This window comes from Rousettus aegyptiacus, unplaced genomic scaffold, assembly GCF_014176215.1.
Source record: "Rousettus aegyptiacus isolate mRouAeg1 unplaced genomic scaffold, mRouAeg1.p scaffold_m13_p_5, whole genome shotgun sequence".
Taxonomy (NCBI): domain Eukaryota; kingdom Metazoa; phylum Chordata; class Mammalia; order Chiroptera; family Pteropodidae; genus Rousettus; species Rousettus aegyptiacus.
In genome coordinates, this window is record NW_023416308.1 from 27,571,578 (window position 1) to 27,594,589 (window position 23,012).

Sequence of the window (23,012 nt, forward strand, 5' to 3'; positions counted from 1 at the left end):
AAGCACCATGCAAGATGGGTTCCTAAGCTCTCCTCCTCAGAGCACTTATAAATATGATTTTATTTATGACACGGGTTTCTGGGGGATTCTGACAGATATTATCACTTGCAACTTCTAGTCCCAGTGAGAGAATAGAGGTCAAGGAGATGGATGTGACAGGTCTAAATTGGTATAGAGAGAAAATTAATATCAGAAGAAGAAACAAGAATACTGTTCCTGTCCAGAGCATCAGAAAAAAATGTCTGACTTTCTGTGCTAAGATCAGGAACTTTACCAAGTTGAAATCAGATGTTTATCTGTTAAGTCATTAAATAATTTTTCATGTGACTTTTAGTCCTTCAGACATGAAGAAAATGTGGTGTGATAAGGCCAAAGAATTCCACAAGGGATGACACTATACATTCAATAACTGGGATGTGAGGTCATATTTCCCTATATTCCATCTATAGTTCTCACTTTATTGGGAAATCTTTATCTGAAAGTGTCCAGAGCTAGTGAGATCAGCAAGCCAGAGTTACTACCCTTCTTGTGCTTGTCTCTGGTTGGTTAATTTGTCCCACTTTCATACATGAATCAGACAGGAAAGAATCAAGCCAAACCCACATCGTTATGAATGAATTTTTTTGTTTTTAATCTCACACAGTTTAAAATACAATATGAAATCAGGCTACAGTATATAAAAAACTCTCCAGCAAAATGATGTGCCAGCATCAGCTACTAAAATAAACAAACAAAAACTCCCCCATAAGAAATTTTTTTGCATTTAAAAAAAACACATAGACACTTACATCGCTACATCTCTAAGCTACCTCAGTTCTGATTTTTAAAAAGCACCTGCTTTTCCTTTTTTTCATCTTGCTTTTAAATTTTCAGCTTTTTAAAAAATATAAATTATATGAAAATACAAGTTGGAAAATAGTCAAACACAATATAACATCTGTTTTACCCTTATATTTCTCAGCTTAAAAAAAAAGTATTCTTAAAAAAGGTTCAATAACTGAGGCAGTATTCCTGATAGAGATAATTTCATTTTAATATATATATTTTATATATGTATATGTATACATATATTTCTGGTTCCTTGAAATTTCTTTGGAATGTAGTTAAGAGATCAACACATTTATATAGACCCCAACAAAGAAAGCAGCATGCACAGCATGACTAGAAGAATGAAGGCGTAATTTTCACCACAAAGATTAGGCAGGTTAATGCTCTAAAACCCAGAGTGTTCATCTCCAAAGTGAGGAAAAGCACATCTGATCTTGGAATGCTACCTCCAATCCCCATCACCACAAAACCAGGGCTCTGCTGCAGGGAAGTCCACCCTACCCCCCACCAGATGGAGAAGGGAACAAAAGTGACTCTGAACCCTACAGCCAAAACCAATGTGGGTTAAGGCATCTCCAGGAAAATAAGGGTTTCCCCCAGCTAAACCAGATTGGCCCATCCTTCCTCTGAAGCTGACATGTGTTTTTAAAAAGCATAAATGCAACAATTCTGCTGCATTTCCAGTGTATAAACCACCCACCACTCTTCCTGGGATGGTCTCTGGCCTTTGGACAGAAGGAGAAAAAGCATCTGGCCAGATCAACAAAGCTGTCTTAACTAATAAACTATCTATAAATACTGAAAATGGTGGACCTATAGAGAAAGGCATCTGAGTGAACAAGCGGCTGAGGAGCATGAGGAGGCACTTTCTTATACCTTGTCTGCTACAGAAATATTGCAGGAGTTAAGACACACTCACATAAGGGGAGTTTTCAGCATAAATGCAATAGGAAAGATGGATAAGAGTTGAGAAAGTGATTTTATGCCCGGTTGCAAACAGCAAGCCATGACTGATACCCAGCCTTGGTTCTACTTTCACCCATTACTGAAATGTGGAAAGACTTACCTAGATAACCCAGGTATTATCTTAGCTGCAGTTTTGCTTGTCTGAAAACACACACACACACACACACACACACACACACACACACACCCCTTTGCCAGTGCCCAACAAAGATCACAAAATCTAAGAAAAAAGAATGTAGTCCAACAGTTCCGCCTAACACTCCCTGAGCAGCTCTTAAAATATTTCAAGAGCTTCATTAAGGCACCTGCATTTGGAAGAAGATCAAAATATACAACTGGGCTAATTCTGCCTTTGCTTTCCAAGTGGACTCTCCAATATATCAGTATGAGGAAACTCATAAATCACAGAGCTAAGTTCCTGATAATTAGGGTCTGCAAGAAGACCTAGGAGTGAACAATCCACTTTCTTGAAGATATGCTAGAAGGTTGTTAGTACTTCCAGTTTCTCAGCTAGAGCCCAAGAAAGGCGAGCCCTGAGAAGCCCATCTTAAATGTCTTTGCCTCTCTCTCTCTGAAGTCTATAAAGCCGTCCCATTGTTGCCATCCTTTTTGAATTGGGCATCTACATGGTGGGGAGATTCTGACTGAATTAGAAACTTTTCCTCGCTAGTTAAATGTTGGTCCCCCCACCCAAACCCCATTTTCAGATTACCCTTCACAACTGCCTCAGTCAATTAAGCCTGTAGTTACATTATGAGGGAACTGAAAATATATTCAAATCTTATGGCCCGCCTTATTTTCTTCATTCAAGCTCCCTCTCTTCTTTTTCCTTTGCCCTCAAGTCATTCCTCTCTTCTGCAATTATTAACCTTCTCTTACCCTGTGGCCATGATAACAGACCCAAGCACGAGGCTCTAATAGCGGCTGCCTTATTCACTTTGCATGCAGTCTTACCTGACATCCCACTCAACTAGCTTAAGTTCTTCAAAGGAAAGCCTTTCATTTCTCCTCCCAAAGACAGTCAAGCCCCATTTTATGTATATGCTCCCTTAATTTTATTGCTCCTACAACCCAGTGAGTCTAATGGCTTTATCAGACACTCTTCAACTCATGTCATGTCTGCACCCTTGCACTCACCAATCAGAAAGCTGTACATTTCTCTACTGAATAATGGGGGTAGGGGACAATAAATGTGGGATGCTTGGAAAATAAGACACAAAGGAGAAAGTGTAGAGTGTTAGTTAGGAACGACATGCATTCAGGACTTATTTCTTAAGCCCTGAGGGGTAATGCCCATGCACACAGCTTTTATTCCAAGTCATATGTTACAAGTACAGAACCAATAAAGAACCAAGTTAATTTTTCTCCTTCGAGCGCCTTTCCATGGCTTTAACAGTGCTCCTACATTTACTGTGGTCCAAACCAGGGCTGCAAAATACATTCAGTTCAAAGACTTAATGTTTCTTAGCTCAACATTAAGTCAAAATCCCAAAAATTCACTAATGACAAAAAAGTAAAAGGGTGTGATGATAACATTTTTTTTTTAATTATAGATGAAATTCACACACATAGTTCCCTTGTACCCAAGTCAGTATTTTTTCCTTCACATGTAAGCTGCATGAATTTGGGATCCCTGATCTCAGTGACAGCACTTTGCGTTTCCAGTGGGGTCTATATAAACAGTTTTCTTTCACTGTGACAGAATCCTCAGCCAGCAAATAAACACAAACTTGTATGATACCGCAATACTGAGACCACCTTAGAGCTTAAGACGATTTTTAAGAAAAAAAAAAATACTGGCACAAAATTTAATAAAATAAATTTTAACACAAAAAGAGTTTTGGTCCCTCCCCACTGAAGTCCATCTTTGTTTTAAAAGTACAGTAAAAGGTAAATAGTCCTTGGGATTTAGTGCAACCCCCAAACAAAATGTTCTACTCCAATCCCTCTTTTTTGGCCTCCTAGACCTAAAAACAGAAGCAAATGAATTGCCTTTCATCAGTCTTATGACTCCCGATGCCTCAATTTCGTTAATAGGTCCATAACTTGAGACACATTTTTTTTTCATGGATGATTTTTTAAAATGATTGGACACATTAGTTTCTTCCTCCCTTAAGCCAGATTCTTCAAGCTTCTAAGAAGACCCTTTTCTCTCTCCTGAAAATTTGCTCAAGAATTTCTTGTCCCACCCACCCCACCAGTCCTGGCTCTCCTTTTTCCAACCACACATAATTGATTATAGCTGCAGTTCACTTAGCTCCCACCCCTGAATGTAAAAAATGAGTTCTGGAAAATTAAAAATAGAATAACAATTAAAAATTAAGAGTCCAACCGACATGGTTGTTCTTTGAAATGTCTCAGCAGAGTTCTCCAGCCCTTTGGTGTCCATCACTCATCAGCATCGGGCTTGACGTCCAGCATGGCATGGAGTTCCTCGGGCGTGTATCCCAGGAGGCTCTGCAGGTCGCACACAAAGCGGTACACGTAGCGTTTACCCGCTGTCTTGTGGATGATGTTTTTGTCATAATAGTAGCGTAGGCCACGGCTCAGTTTCTCATAATTCATCTTAGGTTTGTTTTTCCTTTTTCCCCATCTCCTGGCCACCTGAAAATAAAAAAATAAAAAAATAAATGGGTAAAATTTTATAAAATAATCCAAATCTACATGCTCACATGCCTGTACCCATTCACAGTGACTCATGATGTTCAAGTAAGCTTGTTAGAGACTCCTGTACATAGAAGGTATTTTTCTGACCTATCTCTTTTGAATTCTAATTTTCAAGGGCTGGGCAACAATAAGATAAAGTGTTGATTCTTGAAGTTGATGAAAACACAGTAACCCTGAACTTCTATGGAGTGGAGTTAAAGTATCTGATATCAAAGAAAAAAAAAAAAGCAATATTATAGACTCTCTTTCCTCTTTATATTATTAAGAGAGTCTCTGCTTTGAAAGCATGAAATCTCATGTGAGTGAGAAGAGGAGAACTGAGCTAAAATCATACCTGCCTTTCCCCAGCAGGAAGCTGCTCTGTTCTGGGGCACGATATCTTCTCATGTCTGCCAGAACAGAAATGTTGTATCTTTTGCCCATTGTTTTATTTTATTTTTTTTTTAATTCTTAAAATTAGGCATGCCGCAAAGTAACCAGTCCATAAACATTTGCTGGATGAGAAGAATAAACTAATTAACAAATTGTACCAATCTTCCAAGGCCTCTTGAATTGCCGGGTCCCTTTCAGAGTCACAGAGCCACCAGGCCAGGAAAATGCTAAGTCAGAGAAGGCAACTCATATTTACTTAGGGCTACTATGTACCTACTATTATGTATATCGCATCAGGTAATCCTAGAAAACAAATGGGCATTGTAGATATTTTCTCTTTTTACTAAATGATGAAACTAAGGCTCAGATAGGCTGAGTAAATTGATGAAGGTTACACAGTAGCAAGTGGTAGAGCTGGGATTTAAATCCTAGAAAATATCACCAGACCCACACACCCCTTTTTCAGAGTTCTCTCTAATCCAGTTCTCTCAAGTCACTCCCTTCTTACCTCATCTGGGTCAGAAAGCTTGAATTCCCAGCCATCTCCTGTCCAGCTGATAAAAGACTGACAGGATTTATCAGTGAGTAATTCCAGAAGAAACTGCCACAACTGGATCGGTCCACTGCCTGGAAACACAAAGCATGATGAATCATTACACCAAATGCTCAGCACTCTGGACAACTAATTCTAGAATACAGCACTCCCTCCTCTCTCCTCTCTCAGTCCACCCAGCCAGGAGACAAGGAAGGCAACGTAGAGTCCAAATGTTGGAAGAGGCGCTATGAGCTCAAACAGGTGAAGAATTTCATACCAAAATAAAAAAGGAAAAGCGCTTAAGACAATCTATCAACTGCCTTATTTTGATTGGCTTAAGGATTAGTCCATTTTCATTGCTAAACAAACTGTAGAAAGAAAACACTGACTCTATCCTCTCAGATATTCTAAGGCAGAATAATCTTTTGTGCCTTTAAAAACTAAGTCATTTTGTCTTAAGAAGTAATAAAAGTATTAACTAAGGAATGTGTTTGTCAGTTCCAGTCAGAAGTCCAAGGTAAAAAGCACTCCTCTATGTAGAGCCTTTGGCCCTTGATTTGCAAGTGAGAAGGTTACTACCCTAGGCTTATGTAACAAGAAATTAGTTGGGTCATAATATTCCTCTCCACCATTCTCCCGTCCTCCAGGCCACTTATAGGTGAGCACCCAAACTGAGAAAAGAAAGCATCATCACTTTGTGAGCAATTAACTTGCCACCCAGGAAATCTTCAGAGGTCAGGTGAGGACTGTCTCAAATTCTTCACGGGTTCAGTGTATTCTAAGTGACGCACGCACGCACACACACACACACACACACACACACACACGCTACTCTCTTGCGTTAGCCATCGACACTGCCAAGATCTTAGTTCTGGAAGGCCTGACGTCCTCTGATAGTAAATTTATGCTAAAAGATATGCTGTATAAGTTTCCTTTTAGGATAACTTTCTTTACAGCAATGACAATACTGCCAGTGATTCCTATCTGACTTACAAGTATGGCCAATGGGTTCAACAGTCTGTCCTATTTGTTACATGTCTGGACTGTGCCTTATAACACCATCTCAGAAGCAATCTGGACAGACCAGACTGGGAAAGATCCAGTTCATGTAGATGAAGGAAGCTGGGATACTCTAACTGGTACTGGAAAATGTGACTTTGTAAGGCTCTAATCCTTAACCTGAGTTTCAAATTTGTCTGATTCAAAGTAAACTGAGATTCAACAGAAAATCTAGCTTTAGGTTGGTTCCCTCTCAATCTAAAAAAAAAAAGAAAATGTCCTCTATAATCTATCAGGATAATCTCTTGTTCTATCTCATACATCTACAGGCATGTTTACACGCATCATGTTGTTTACTCCTAAAATCTACTGCCCATTCCTCTTTATAGACGAAGCACAAGTGGTCTGTTTCCATCCTATTAGTAAGAAAAAAGATGCTCAGGAAAGTCACATGACTTTGCTCCCAGACACAGTTATAAAGCATGGTTCTGGTTCTAGCATCCAGGTCTTCAGACTCCAAGCACAGCATGGAGCAACTTCAACAGATACGTATGAGGAAAGAGCGGCTGGCGTGCATTGTCATCTGACAGCCAAGGAAGCATTCCTTTCCAAGTGCCTCCTAATGATGGTTTCCAGCGCTCTTCCTCTGCACACCCCAAGCTAAATATGAAAAATGAAACATCGCTATCTCATCCTTCTAAGAATATGCCTTGAGCTCTTTAAAACCATTTTGTAAGAAATATCCTAAACATACTCTAGAATAAAATGATTCAGTGAATGTCTACAAAACAAATTAACATTCATAAAACAGCCCTGAATTCTACACTGGTTAAGCCTTATCCTCCTCTGTTTCCACCCCTTGTTTAAAAAAACCACGGGGTATACAATTTAGACACATTTGCAGGTTTCTTGTCAGTTGAATTAAACTCACTAGCTACTACTCTCTGCCTGGGCTCACAGGACTAACCACAACAGTATATGAAGTAACCATCAAGAAGCCATCCAGAGGGGAGGAGTAAGAAAACAAATCTCTATTAGGAAATGCTAGATAATTTCTGGTGGCAAAAAGAAAAAAGAAGAAAGAGAAGAGAAGAGAAAAGAAGAGGAAAAAAAAGGAAAAGGAAAAGCAGCTGCAAGACCCCTTGTGACATAACAGGTCTCCTGATGAAGTGCAAAACGACTATAGACCCAACAGGACCTCTGCGGGGAGACACAGGAAGAAAAATCAACAGCCCCAAAATTACATAAGTGAGTCCTCTTTTGAGTCAGGTCTATTGACTGCAGACCTAGGACAGAGAGAAGAGTTGCTTTAAGACCCCTGGTGAAGCAAAAGGCTCACAAGTGCTGTGTGATTGGTTACACGCCTACTATGCACCAGACACTGTGTTGCTGCTTTACATGTCTCATTCATTCCTCGTAATAACCTATGGGCTAGATGCAATCATGTGTGTTCCTATCATTTTGCAGCAGAGAACACTGGTACACTGCCTGACCTGGGTCCACTGGCCTTGGCCAAGCCCATTCATGTCAGAAGTGGAGTGGCTGAGACTGGAACTGAGGCAGTCTGACCCCGAATTCTTCAGCTCCATACTGACTGCATTGTTCCTACACAAGACGAACCTGGAGGCTGGCATCTGAACTGCCTGCCTGGTCACAGTAATCTGAGAGATAACAGGCTCCGGCTTTTAAAAAATTATCTTTTCTTCACCCTTCTCAGCAGCCATAGGACACTGGATGGTCAGTGGTTCTCCCAACCCTCTGACAGCTAGTGATCTCGGCATCCACCTCCACAGGTGACATTTCTAGCCCAATTAGTCAGGTCCCCTTGTGGTAGCTGTTAGGCTATGTCACTTCATTATTTCTCCCTCCCACTATTTACCTTAAAACTCTTACATTATTTATCTTAAAATCCTTTGGGGAGCATGTGACAAGTAATGTCAAGCTGAGGAAAAGGAAGGTGATGTCGGGCTTCTACACAGCAAGTCCCAGAAAGGCGAGCCCAGGAGCACAGGCTCTTGACTTTGCGACTGGGTGGCCATAATGTAGAGAAGGGGACAACAGTTGGTGTCGCTGGAACCAGCTCAAAGAGGAAGGGATCCCAGACAGAAGAATGGCTGTTGTTTTTCCTGCCAGAGCCATTTCTCAACTTTAAATGTCCAAGTCATAAGTTCCATCTGCCTGGCTCCAGCCCTTCTCTGTATATTTGACCCTTGAGGTCTGCGTATATGGGGGTTCGGGGGCAGGGGCGGGGGGAGGAGGTTGGATTAGTCCATGCACGCAGGTTTTTTTTTTTCCTCATCATGAGTTTACTTTTGTTCATAAAGAACATCAAACTGAAATTCCAGGACTGGGAGCCCAGGTCCTAGAGTGTGGTGCTCTCTAAACTCATCTCTTTGATTTATACCAAAAGGAAGAGAGAGAATAAAGTGGAAAAGCAGTTGCCTAAAGAAACCACAGGAACTGGATGGGAAGGAACGTCTCTGGTCAGCTTCACAATAAGGAAGTCAAAATAGTGGTGATGTCAGTTCAAACCTCCTTCCCTCAATTCTTGAAGAAAAATGCTGTGAGCCCACCTGGAGCTAACAAGCACACAGTGCTCTGCTCTCAGCCTGGGTTTCCTGAAAGTCACTGCTTACCCTTCAGAAAGTCCATGATGTGGTGCCAAACGAAAGGACACTATGATTCCTCCCAAAGAGTCCTTTCTAGTACCTTTGTGCTGACTCTTACACTGCCCTTGGGTTGCAGAAAGCAATAGAAATACGAAGGTCAAGGAATTCGCTCAGCAAGAATACTGGTTCAGGTCTGCCCCAACCCCCAGGGCTGCAGGGCCCCACCTCTTGCCCTTGCCGCAACATATCCTAAAACTGTAAGGCCTCTTCCTCTATTCTCCCTGCACCTCCTCTCACGCCTGGGCCCAGCCCCATCATCCACCCACCCGACCAGACTGTGGTCCCAGTGACCTCTGTCCCAGGGAGCAGAGAATGGTGCTAAGAATAGTGCCAGTCATGGGAAGAGGGAGCTCACATACTAAATGTGACTCACAATGATGTCCCTGTCTAGGGGCCCCAAAGCAGTCAACGGCGGCCTTCACCATGTTGCCCTAGGGTGTCACACATCAGGAATCCGGTGGCATCACTGGGAAACTATGCTTCTCAAGTCAAAGCTCTGAACTACAACAACAGAGGGGTCCCTGTTAGAAGGAAGTCCCTCTCCAAAGGAGTGGAGGGGGAGGGCACCACACACACTCACACCCACCCAGCTCCCTGGGCCTCCGTGCCCCTGCAGCCTGCTCCCTCTCCACCTAGCTCCCTCCCTGGCTGTCGTAGGGGGATTTCCTCTGACTGCTTGGTTATTCTCGGCTTCTGGATAAGAGGAAAATTCTGAAGACAACACTGATGATCCTGATTTGGAGAACTTGATACAACCTCAGAAGAAACATCAGGTGGCTACCTGGAAGATCCCAGGCCAGCAGAGCAAATCCTATTCCCTCCAGAGGGGACCCTCAAGAGACTTCAAAGCCAAGGTTACATTTTTTTTTTCTTTTAAGCCAAAGCTTCAAGTAAATTCCTACTCATTTTGGTTATGTTTTAAGTCCCTTCTCCTTGCTAATAACTGGAAGGCCGGTCAATCCATCTTGATGAAGTGAGCAACTTAAATAAATATATAGCAATGGGTTAGGACAAAACTTTAGTAAGATGCTCTTGATAATAATCTTTTCCATTTGGCAATTTGGCAGTATCTCCCCTCTCATTTTCTAGACTCAGGGTTTGCCTGCCTATGTCAATGAACTCACTGCTGGTGAATTTGAGGTGGGGCTTCAGTTTGTCCTTTTCATTCCAACTGCAAGTTCTCATCAGTCGTTTGTGCCCTAGTGTGAGGCTCACATAGAAGAGCCAGCCTCCATCTGATTGGAGGTCAGCTCAGGGTAGTCACTCTTAACAGGAAGCCTCCCATTGTGGTTTACTTACAAGACCAACCTGGTGGTTTTCTCCGTGTCCATCCCTCATCACTAGAACATATGCTCCGAGGGGCTGTGTTCTTTCAATGCTGGAATCCAAAGCTGAGAACGATGTTCACCAATTAACACCAACCACCAAAAAGCTATTTGCTGTTAAATGACTCCAGTTATCAGCTCCTTGCGAGCATGGACTATTCTTACTGATTTCTATTTTCTCAGCGCCAAGTATTGGGTATCGTATCTGCTCTCTGACAGGTGCTCAATAAACATTTACTGAACTGTATTACTAAAACAATCCTCTTCTGAATAAAGGTGTAAGGGTTTAAAAGCTATCCAAACTGTTTCTTTCTCTTAAAATATGTATGGGACCAAACAGCATGGGGGACTCCCAGGCTATGTTTCATCAACATGTTCCCCAAAATAAAAACGACCACACCTTCTGTCCTTTGGGGATTAATTTACTACTTTGAGAAGCTAATCTCTTTAGCTTGACTCTAAAAGTCAAATCAAATACCTCATTGTGGGTAGGACATCAAATTTATTTTAACCTATGAAACTCTCATGGTTGGTCACCCTTGCAATAGAGCTGACTCTGCCCTAATAGCACACATCTGCCAGGTGGTCCTAAAACAGAGGAACGAGACTGACTGGCCCCTCCCTTCCACCCAGGTGTCTCTACCCACAGCCAAACTATGCTGGCAAAAACAGAACACTAGAATCCAGAAATGACCCATCTGTTCATAAGTATATCTTCCTTTCACACTACTGTAGGAGTTCCCACCTCTAGAGGTAGAGTGGGTAACCCCAGGGTCTAAGCATCACCCCCTTTCTATCAATTCCCTTCTAAGTTATTGTCCACAAAAGATTCCAAAATCTATTTCCATTAAGTCATTTTAAAAAGAAGTTTAATGACGAATCAAAAAAAAACATCCTGATAGTTTCTTGCCCTGTGGGCCAAACTCAACCTGAGGCTGCACAATCTTCTGTCTGCAAATGAAAAATTAAAGAGAATATACTGCTGGATTGTTTGGCAACCAAAGCAATGGGAAAAGATTTTGAGTTTCAAGAGAAAAGGAAGGGTAGGGACTGCTTGACAGGTTAGCTTGGCATTGTGCCTATAGGTGCCTTTTCCTATTTCTTCTGAGCTGTGCCCTTCCTTTGCCTTTACCCCAACCCAATCTCATCTCATCTCTAACATGAGCCATGTATGGCACATTCTATAACAAACCAACAAGGCCTCAGTTTAACGAATCACTGTAAAGTCAACATATTCTACACATATGTTCCTTTATCAATGGCTAGTAACTCGAGGGCAGCAATTGGGGATATAAGCCTAAAAATTCAACTCAGAACTACAGAGAACATTCTAACATGTGCTTGAAAAACACATGAATGTAATGATGGATGACACCTTCATGAATTAGCATTTATTTAAATGCTGAAATAGCCAATATATAAAAATAGAAACAAGTTAGAAAACAGCTCTCCAATTAATAAAACCAGCCTTTGATGTCAAGTCCATGTTGCTGACAGGGAAGACCAAAAGAGAGAAAAAAGTATTAAAAATAATAATAAAGCATGTTAAGCAATGGAGGACTGCTGACAGCAGACAGTATCCTATAAAATCAAAATACTAACATGACTTTGTGGAAGCCCAAAATGGGGAATCATGGGTCCAGGGCTTTGATCCACTGTGATTTCTTCCTGATTTACTGTGTTATCTTAGGTAACTTATTTAACCTCTCTGGGCTTTAGTTTTCCCATCTCTAAAATGTAAATAGCAATCTCTGCTACTTTCTACCTTAAAATAAATTAAGTCCCAATCATGAGGGAAAAAATTATATATATATAGGGTGACCACAGTGGAGAACAATATAAAATACAACAATGAAATTAAAGAGAATGAAACAATAGAAACAATATTTTTGAAAGTAGACTTTTCAAAGATAAAAAAAAGATGGAATTGAAAACAGCAAAAGTACTAAATAAAATTCAATTATTCTTCCAAGAATTAAATTGGCCTTTTATTGACAACTTTGGAAAAAGAGAAAGTAGTAGGCCAAGAAAAAAAAAAAAGATTAAAATATATCAATGTTAAATGCCTTCAATATTGTAGATGAGAATAACCAGTTAAGATTTTTTTAAAGTTAGTAATAACTCTGTGAAGTTCTTGCTCTAATTCAAAGTAGGTAGGCCCAAAAAGAGCAGATGCAAGCTGCTTTGCAAGTGAAAGTATCACAGACATTTATGATTTGGGGAAATCTTCACCACAGACAGATTTAGATCCTCTTTTCCCCAATGTGCTTTTTTTCCCTAATCACTTATGCTCCTCACCAAGGACACTCTACCTAATTATTTTGGAGAGCTGACCTGGAGAGACTTCGGCAGCACTGCCCACAGATGTCAGTCATTTGGCCTAGAAGTAGACCCCATCAGCATTAACTGAAGATGAAGCAGGAAGTCTTGTCCAGCCATCAATTTCTAAGACAGGCTGGGCAGCAAGCCCAGTTGGCTGGCCACAGGCCGGCTAGGCTGCCCCACCTGGGACAGAAGTTAAGTGAGGCTCACTGGGAGTCTGCTTTGGACCTGAGAATATGACAGTTACTTTGGTGTATTGAGAAAAGACCCTTGTTCTTGCTTGGGCTCCTCACACCTGCATGTGTTCAAGTACATGTGTGTGGGGGTGGCTGCAGGAGAAAGGAGACTGTTCTTCTCTTAAAGGGACAGCCTATATTCAAATGCAGCCACCTCTTTCCTCTAAACCCAAGAACTCTGTCTAACCACGTTCAACCTACCACTCAGATGCAGACTTGGACAGCAAGCCAGTGAAGCTCAAGTCAGGAAGTGGGTTCCTTAGAGCTTTTTCCTCCTGATGTCTTCTAGGTAACTGATTCTTTTAAGAAGTCACAAGAAATGGGTTAGGTTTGGATTTGAAGGTACAGGGTGAGAATTTTGTTAGATACCAAGGAAATGCTTTTTCTAACCACTATAAATATCTAAAGAAAATGTCTTCCTAAGTATCTAGGTAACAAGAAAAAAGAAAAATGTTTTCACTGATGAGGTTTAGAAAATAGAACTTGAGAAGTGTGAAGCCAATTCCTTTTCTCAGTAGATTCTTGATGTAATCTCTGGACTTTATTTTATCTGAGGGGTGAAGTTTCCCCCTTCACCTCAAAGATGAGAGAAATGACTTGTTAAGCATCTTACTATTCTTGGAGATATGAACTAGATCCTAATAATCATATGAGCACTGAATTTTGTAAGCATTTATCCACCAAATAATCTCTGACCATCCCTTGAATGTCAGACATTAAAGCCAGATTGAGTTGGATGATAAAATAACAGAAGAAACACTTTTCTGAGCCACCTTAGTGAGAGGAGCTGAAAATGCCCTCATCTATACCTTTAAAGAAGACAGGACTGAGAATCTAGCCTCAAGGAGCCTTCACAAGAAACTGTACCCACCTCAGCTCTGAAAGTCAAACACCTCCACATAAGCTGCACCCTACGAGCACTTTTCCAGCAAAGCAAGTCCCATCCTGGCTTCAGAGTTTAAACTTTCACATTCACTCACCTTAGGAGCACTTTCACTCTTGTTATCTCTCAGGAAGAGGTGAGTCATACATAAGACAATGCAGCCGGTTAGTCATAGTCAACAATATGCTGATCTCTGAAGCCTATCATTGACCACCAAGAGCAACGGGATTGACCATGGTCTTGAGTTCTGCTGTACAACTAGCCAGACAGAAAAACTGTGCTGGCCTGTTTGACAACCCACATTTATGTCAGGTCTATGGCAGCTATGACAACATGCAGCTCAGGTCTCTTGCTGCAGGGAGCATAACTGACTGGATCCACAATTCCCCCCACCAAGGCCATGCTTCCTAGGGGCTGCTCCAGTCAAGGGTTGCGCATGATGGGACCATGAGGCCCTTCTTATGAGATATGGAGCTCCTCCACTGGGCAACCGGCCAGAGGATTCCCCATCAGCCCGGACAAAACTTCCTTGGAATTGAACTGCATTTGGAGGCTCTTCTCACCCAAATCTTCCTTCCCTCTCTCCTTTTACAGGTAACAGACCTGCAGCATGGTCTGGAGGCTCCCCTGCCCTCTCTTGCTCCGTCCCACTTTGTCCTTCACAGATGCCCCATCACAACAAATTTATTGCAAGTCCAATCATGTCTTAACATCTGCTTCTTGGCAGAACTAAACAAATACACTACTAATATCAGATATTTTCCTGTTAATTATCTCACTTTGTGAGAAATTTTGAAAGGAATTTTCTTTGTTGTTGCTGTGTGACTTTGGGCTAGAACTCTTTCCACCTCCTGAACTTTGGTTTCTTCATTTGTACAATGAGAATAACAGAATCTTCCTCATGTGGTTGTTGATGACAGGTTTAAAAAGATATGTGTGTGTGCGCACGTGAGTGTGTGTGTGGGTAATGAAAGAGTCTAGCACACAGCAGAAATTTAACACACACAGAGGTTGAGCTGAAGAGCTAAAGTGACCTACCTGATATTAACTATCTGCTGTGCCCCAAGACACCGACAGCAGTTACTGAGATTCTATAAGTAAAACATATTGTTTCCTGACCTCAAGGAATACAGAATTATTTTAGAAAGACAAGAGGTTTGGAGAATAATATAAAACAGTGGAAACTAGCACATAGAGAACACTTCCTACAGACCAGCACTATTCTGGGTGCTTTCCATACACTAATTTGTTTAATTCTCACAACAATCCTATGAGATAGGAACTACTATTATTACCATTTGCAGATGAGAAAACCAAGGCACAAGATGTTAGCTGGTCCAAACACACAGCCCATCAGTGACAAAGCCAGGACATACTCAAGCTGACTGGCTCCCGAGTCCATGCTCTTAACTCCTACATGATATAGTTAGCCCCTGAAACGTAACCAGTGGTTAGACAGCATGGGGTGACCACTCTCTCATGTGTCTAACCTGGACTGAAGGCATATCCAAGTGACAAACCAGGTGCAGATAAGCTTCCAAACAGCAGGCATCACAGGAGAGTCACTTTAGGGAGAACAGGGAGATCTATAACTTCTTTTCAAGCGAGCCCCTGTACTGAGAAACCACTGCTCATTCTGCCAAAAAGTGGAGGCCATCCAGGAAAGAGAGAGAGGTGCCAAGGGGTGAAAGCAGCAGCAATATCTGGGATACCTGGCAGGGCTATGGGGCATCTTCAAGGTGTATTGCTAAAGCCAGCAAGAACTTGTGTGGATGCCTCTATAGTATCCTGACTAAATTTTGCTCAATGGAAATATTTTATTTCAAAGACAAAAAGGTAGAGCTTCAAACTGGAGACAGAGTGGAGTTCTAGCACAGTCACCACCCAATTCCACGATTTATAATTAGATTTTGTTAAAGAAACAGTAACCACAAAGGTGTGAGCCTCAGAGGCTCCTCTAAAACAGGCTGGGGGGCTGTACTCAGAAAAGACAGGTCAACTTGCGAGATTCCTGTCACCCAAAGTCCAGGCCCCCACTCAGCCTCAAAGAATCGTAAATAGCATCAAGACTTGAGATCCAGTGTGAGGTATAAATGGGCCTCTTCCACCTCAAAGACAGCGTGCAAGGTATTACTTGTGGCCTTCAAAAGCAACAGACAGAAACAGGGAACCTCGGCTTTCCACATTTTTAAAAGATATTTTTTTAAAAAATTAGCAGTGAAGCCAAATACTCTACCATGTGACTTTTTCTACAGGTGGTAGATGATTATGCAAAACTGTCACAAAGTAAATCAGTTAGGCGGCAGAAGCAGTGAAAATGCTACCCAGGCAACAGAAAGGGGCTTTTCTTCACATCCAGCTCAAATCTTCCTGGAAGTTTACCTCCCCCACTGCTTCAAAGTGTTTTCCCATCAGTCTCATTACTGAGCAGCATGTTAACCCATTACTCGAATGGGATCCCCAAGCCGTTTCCATGCCCCACTGTAGGACCTACCATCAAATACAACACAGAGGATCTGAATCTCTTTAGTTCCTGAGATGCTGGCTGGCAGCAAATCCCTGCTTGGGCAGAGGGGGTCTTTCCGGCTTCCTGAAACCTGCTAATTAGCACCAAGGCCTCTGAGCCAGAAAGGAGAAGACACTCTCTGTTACTTTCTCATTTGTGAAGTTCTTTTCCTCTCATCCGTTCAAGTGCTGCCCCAAGGAGCTCTGCATTGAGACTGTGACGGCCTCCTGCAAGCCTTCCAGCCAGCTCTAGCTTGGCCTGGCTGGGAGACCTCAGGGCCCTTATAAAAGGCAGCTGCCGCACAAATCAGGCACCAGAGTCCTACGCTCTTGTCAACAAGCTGTTTCTTCTTGACTTTAGTCGATTCCAACTGTCTTACACAGAGAGCATCTACCTGAAAAGACTATATTCTAGAGCTTGGCTCAGGGAATAAATCTTCAAACTAAAAAGCTCCATACTATTTCTAATAACATACCCACTTGGGTTTAGAATGGTAAAAATCTTCTGTATGAATTCAGACTGCAATACTAATTTGCTTTGGTGACCCCTCCCCGCTTCCTTATCAGCACGTAGGCTCATGCCCAAAGTTTCCACAGTTGTCGTTTGTGCCTGAGTACATCGAGATTATTTTGCAAACCAGCTTTTCTTCAGAAAACTGTGATTTCAGGTAGTGCTGCCAAATCTCAGGTTTTATTCTGAATTGAAGGGCTTTAAAGCACTTCCTTTTGCAGGAAAGTTGTTTATTTTCAAGAACATGTTTTAGCAGTAGTTCTGAGTTTCTGACCCCTAAAATTCAACTAGGAGCCAGAACTAGGAACTCCCAGGTTCTGGCTTTGCAGGGACTTTCTCATTGCGTGACTTTAGACTGGCTATAGTGCCATCTACGAAATGGCAAGAAGATTTAAGGCCTGAGCAATTTGAGAGGGCCTACAGCGGAATGTATGGGGCTTCTTTTTCTACAAGACTAGTACCATTTTTCAGGATTGTTTCACTCCCAAATATCTGAAATTTAAATTCCAGACCACCCCCAATTTAGCCATTAGGAAATTGAGGAACTATTTAGTCACAAGTCTGCAAAGCATTATAAAACGTCATGGCATTACAGTTAATGAATGGCTTTGGGCTTAGCTTTGCTCAGGCTCCAGGATAAAAAAGAGACCCGAACCGACTCACTCACAATTGCAACACAAAGAGCCTGATACACCTGGATATTGACAAGAGCATTCCCACCAGGCCAGCTCAATAACAATCAGAGAAGTGATAGGAATGGAGTCCTTATCTGTGGCAAAGTCTGGCAATCAGAAATGAAGTTGGATAAAGGTGATTTACAGACCAATAACTCTGGACTGAAGCCAAAGGCTAGCCCTGGCCCCTCCTCCATTCCCCTAACTCACATAGGTACAGTGTTAATTAGTGACCAGCAGGAGACAAGGCCCCTAATCTGCTCCAGGGAAGCAACTAGATAACCAATGAGTGTTTTCATTCCTTAATATGGGGAAAGATTTCACATGCAGGTGAGACATCTGGCACTTAAAATTCAATTCCGGAGCTACTTCTGTGCAGGTCGCAATTAGGTGGCCTTGAATAAGTCATTTTTTGTGCCCCAGTATCATTATCTATAAAATGGGGCTGGAGGGACAGAGTAAAAGAGAGGATACTAACAATCTAGGTATTAGTCTCTGCCTACTAAAATTGGAAAACAAAATCAGAGATGCCAATGTTTTTCAAGGATCTGCAAAGCATTTTGCTTAGGTCTATCAAATAAATAGAAAACAGGGCCATTCGTTGTTAAATTGTTTTGTTAATTAGATAGGGTTCATAATGTATCTTCGAACAAGAGAAAATGGAGCTTTCTGATTGTATCAGTTTGATAACGGTAAGCAGTTCACAGTAAGGTAAGAAGGTACATTTTGGCGGAAGCCAACATTGCATTTGATGTATTCTTAACTCAGCTAACAGGCAGGCTTTCAAGCCATGTTATCTGCCCCCACATCTTGACCTAATTTAACAAGTTGCCATGGGAGCCCAGTGAAGGTTGATGCAATTTTCTTATCTTTGGAGGAAGAATGTAACTGTGCAAGAGAATGTGAAAATTCAGTTTCTAACTGATTTCCACACTTACAGTGCAGTAACTAAGACATCATACAAAGAAGTAAAATGTACTTCTTTGAAGGTGACATGGATGAAGACCTAGGCATCTAGTGTAATGGCAGGAAAACAGATTCTGTTACCAGCTCAGAGAATCTATACATACACCCTTCCGTTCGGGCCAAGAATTCGTGATAGAAGGGTACAAGTTCTCCTACCATGTGGCCACACACCCTCTGCAACAATCAAATTTTAAGAGAACAAACAGAAAAGGCGGGGGCAGAACTTGAGACAGAAAATAGGTGTAACTTTTACGAGCAATAAAAAATTTTGCCAACACTTATACAATAACGTCCGCTTTCCAAAGTATTCTTCAAAATTTTAGTTCATCTTTAGTTCATGTCTACATAAAGACAGCGACCCATTTGTAGGAATTCCAGTCACTGCCTGCTCCTCAGGCAGCGGAAGGGGCTGAATGAGTATAAAATGAGAAGGGGCCACAATGAGGGTACAAAGAGCAAGAAACCACCACCTAGAACAGTTTGCAGTGTGAGCAGATGTTCACTAGGCATTAAGCAGAAGAAAAAGTCATCGCAATCTGTGCTACCCCCAACATGCCTAACAAATCCTGACCTTCATTCAGACCACAGCAGTAACAAAATCCAATTCAAGTCTCAAGACAATTACGATATATTGAATTTGACAAGACAGTGAACCCTGAAAAGCAACCAGCACTTATCTGCGCTCGACATGTGCTTGGAAACATTTGCTGAAATAAATGATTGGTTACTGAGCTCTTTTTTCTCCTATGTCTAGCACAGCGTCTAGCACTCATTTGTTTAATTAATTGATTTAGTTCAATTTTCACGGATCTCCTACCACCAAGATAAGGATGAACACTTCTACTTCACTAAAAGTAAAAAAGAGTACAAGGTAAATTTGCCTAAAATCACACAGTATGTTAGAGTTGGGAGGGAGCACTGAGGACTTCTGTTTTCTGGGCTATTGTTCTCACCACCATGTGAGAGAGAAGTAAAAGTTAAATCCACCAACTGAATGGTACATTCTTAAAAATGTTTTAATTCAAATGACTATTTTAGTCTTTGAGACCTGTAATTAATAGTCACCCTCATTTTCTTCTACTCAGGAATATTTTATTCCCAGACAGAGCAGAGGGAGGGGGCGGAGAAGGAGACGGGGGGGGGGGGGCGGGAAGGAGGACAGATGAAAGGAAGGAAGGAAGGAAGGAAGGAAGGAAGGAAGGAAGGAAGGAAGGAAGGAAGGAAGGAAGGACGGACCTATTAAAAACGGTGTATCCAAATAAAGAGGCAAACATAACTCAGACCTCCAGAACATTATATATATAAACTAATACATATGCACACACATATATACTGAAAAGAACTTTTGATGCTTTTATCTGTTTCTGAACTTGGATTGCCAGAGAAGCCACACAGATACCTTTTGGTGTTGGCTATGTTGATGACCATTCATGTCCCTAATTTGTACTTGACGCTCATTCCTAGTCCTTAGAATTTACAATTCATCCCTTTCCTTCTCTCATTAAAACTGAGACACTTGGAAAGATCCCCCAACTCTCAGATAATTCTCATTGAGTTACTAAAATTATCTTAGATAAAATCCATTAAGTCACTTTTGTAGACTATTAGCTCTGTAGGCTTCTCCCATATAGAAAATCAAATTACTAAGATATGCAACACTTTTAGAAGAATTTCTGTTCGAGGTGGAAATCAAGCTTTTGCCATTCCTAGAAACCTTTGCAATGTCATCATGGATCATTAAGAGAACCTCATCCCATGAAGGTTGACCTAAATCATAAGGCTTTCGTTGGCCATAATCCAAACTTAGGATTTAAAGTCAGCTTATTTAATCTCATCATTCACAAAACTGCCCTGACTAGCAAAATTTTCAAAACACATATGAAATAAGAGAGAACGATAAAAACTGTCATGGAAAAAGAATTATGGTTGTGGATATGAATGGTAGTCATAGCGATGATGTGCCAGAGAGAACGAAGAAATATCTTTAATAAGGGGAAATAAAGTTGAAGATTTGGTACTGAAAGTTAGGGTTGAAGTTGTACTTGGCCTTAGCCTTTACACTTGGGCAAGTGGCACAGCATAGTGTTCCCTGCACCCCAAGAACAGAAACAAGCACACCCAGCTGGAGATACCTGCCACCTCCAGAGCCTACAGTCATCTCACAGCCATCTCGGCCTTTCCTTCCTATTCCCAATTAAGCAACACTTCTCCCCTCCATCAGTGTATCCAACTGGAGCCTAGTTCTTAAAATACCTGCAGCTATGCTTATAACTACAGGAGTCAGCACTCTTGCACATCTTGAATGAGTGCTTAATTTACTTTTCTTCATTTCAGATGTCATTATGGAAACGGGAGAACATTCTAATAGTCTGCTCTACAGAGATGGTAAAGCAGCCCCTTCAAAAGTAGCAAGTTCCTATATACTAGTGACGTTCAAGCGGAGACCAAGGAAGATATGGTAGAATGAACAGAGTAGGGGACCTTTAAGTTCTTCCTTTCTGACCCGTGGCTCTGTATACAGACCTTGTCGCTACCTCAAAACACAGACATAATTCCTGAGCAACTGACTATGCATGCTCTGGACTGTACTAGCAGCCATGTGGACTGCAACATAAAAGGCACACTCTACTCCTGTCTTCGAAAAAAGAGTAATTTTTCTAAGCATTTGAGTTGTTCTCAAAGGTTGGCTGCTTTTCCTAGTAAAAACCTGAGACTTCCCTGACACAAGAACAGAGATGTAGCACACTCTTCAGATAAGATAAATACCTCCACAGAAACACAGATTTCGCTGTTTATCTTCACCCACACAGAGGGTCCCCACATGGAGACATTACAATAGCATAGAGGCCTAGACCAAAGATGAGGAATCAAAGCTTAAAATAAGTTCCACTCACAACACAATTTCTACTTGTTAAAAAACACTACAATCTTACAGAAAGGATCTGATAATTAACACGATAATGCTCCCTGGATATGGCTCAGATATACTCTGCAAAGATTTCCAGGGTTAGGCAGCATATGTACTAAAGTTTATTTGGAAATGAATTGTTTTGCTCTATTACCAGACTCCCACTCAAAGCCCTAGCTCTCAGCATACATCTTTCTTCATTCACCACTACTATAATTTTTACTCCTGGAAGAACATCAATAATAAAGCTAAGTGAGGAAAAAGGTTTCCTACATAGACCAGGGTCTGACGGGATCTGAGGATGACTAAGGACACTTTACCAGCTGAACAGCCAGCCTAATGAATACTCCACTACAGAAGAGTCCAGAGTGTAGGCCATTCAGTGATGCTTCGAGAGATGCTACCGCTGATTTTATGTTTAAAAAGACCTCCCAAGAGCAGGTGAGAAAGAGTTGCTTGATGCTCAGCCACTAGGTAGAGTTTCCAGAAATACCAAGCAAATGTAGTTCCCTTCCCCAAAATGTGGGAAAAGTCCAAAATCTAAGCTTTTCCTACCACTCTTGGAAATAATCCTTTGGGACAAAAATGATACTATTTGCTTCCAATAATCAATAGCTATTCACAAACGGAGGGGCTCGAGTGACTGACCAGACCTCTTAGAGTCTACTTCTCTTGATTCACAAAAAGAAAGAGTCAGACCTCAGTCTCTGGGAATGTGTGCACAGGGCCTTCCACTGAGCCCACCCACAGCAACACACACACAGAGGCTACAGAGGTAGGTAGGGGCAGGCGCCTACCTGTGTAGCCAGCCAGGGCAGCAGCAGGAATGACAGGCTTGTCCTTGTTGAGGTCAGCACGGTCACGCACATAGTCCTTGAAGGTGCCCTTGGGCTTGTGGTTGGGCAGGGCAGCTGGATAGTCCTCGGAGTCGAAGCTGTCATAGGAGGGAACACGCTGCAGGCTGTTGAAAGATGACTGGCTGCTCCAGGACTGGGTGAGGCGGTCACAACTATCGTAGCTCTCTATGCTCTCAAAAGAGTCCTGGCCCCCGAGTTTACCTAGAGGTAAAGGGGGAGGTGGGAAGAGGGCAGGGGAGGAGGGGTTGGGAAAAGACAACTGTAAAAACCCTCTTAGTGAGGACAGGTCGCTCATCAGGTCCACAGGAGAGATGGAAGAAGGGAGAGGCCAGTGGGAATGAAAGCTCATGGTTTTCCTCTGGGGAAGAGGGTCTGTGTGTCCCGCAATCTGGGAGCCCACTGAACTGCGCTGTCATGTTCTATGGCTCCTGGGACAGAAATTCAGAGTCAAATGCTGCTCATTCCCGTCAGAGGGACACAGCAATGCCTGGGACCTCAAGAACCCTAGAGCCAGAAACCTAAAAACTAAGACTCAGACTTGTGATTGTGGGATTTCTAGCTGATGTATTAGACCCAATGAATAGATGAAGAAATCAGAGCAGTGTCAGGCTCAATTCCCTATTATGACTTAACCCAATGAGATGATTTCAAAAGGCCCAATTTGGCAAAATATTTTGGTCATAAGAAAAAAAATTCCATTAGACTAAGAGCAGACTGACCTTCCTTGACCTTGGAACTAAAGTGTTATTTTTTAGCATTTTTTTTTCCAAATACTGTTTTAAAATTAAA

The 23,012-nt window shown here is 41.8% G+C and overlaps 1 protein-coding gene across 3 annotated transcripts in view; it reads right to left on the reverse strand.

Annotated features, from left to right (window-relative positions):
- Positions 1-607: 607 nt before the first annotated feature.
- ETS1 (ETS proto-oncogene 1, transcription factor) overlaps positions 608-23,012 on the reverse strand; it is a 120,167-nt gene continuing 97,762 nt past the window's right edge. For 2 of the 3 annotated variants that reach the window (XM_016139143.2, XM_016139145.2), the window contains 3 exons: positions 22,164-22,424; positions 5,342-5,460; positions 608-4,398 (listed from right to left, as the gene is read on the reverse strand). In XM_016139143.2, coding sequence (XP_015994629.1) covers positions 4,183-4,398; positions 5,342-5,460; positions 22,164-22,424 — 596 coding nt within the window. In that variant the 3' untranslated portion in view covers positions 608-4,182. The remainder of the gene's footprint in view (positions 4,399-5,341; positions 5,461-22,163; positions 22,425-23,012) is intronic. The other variant, XM_036221696.1, reaches the window with a different exon arrangement.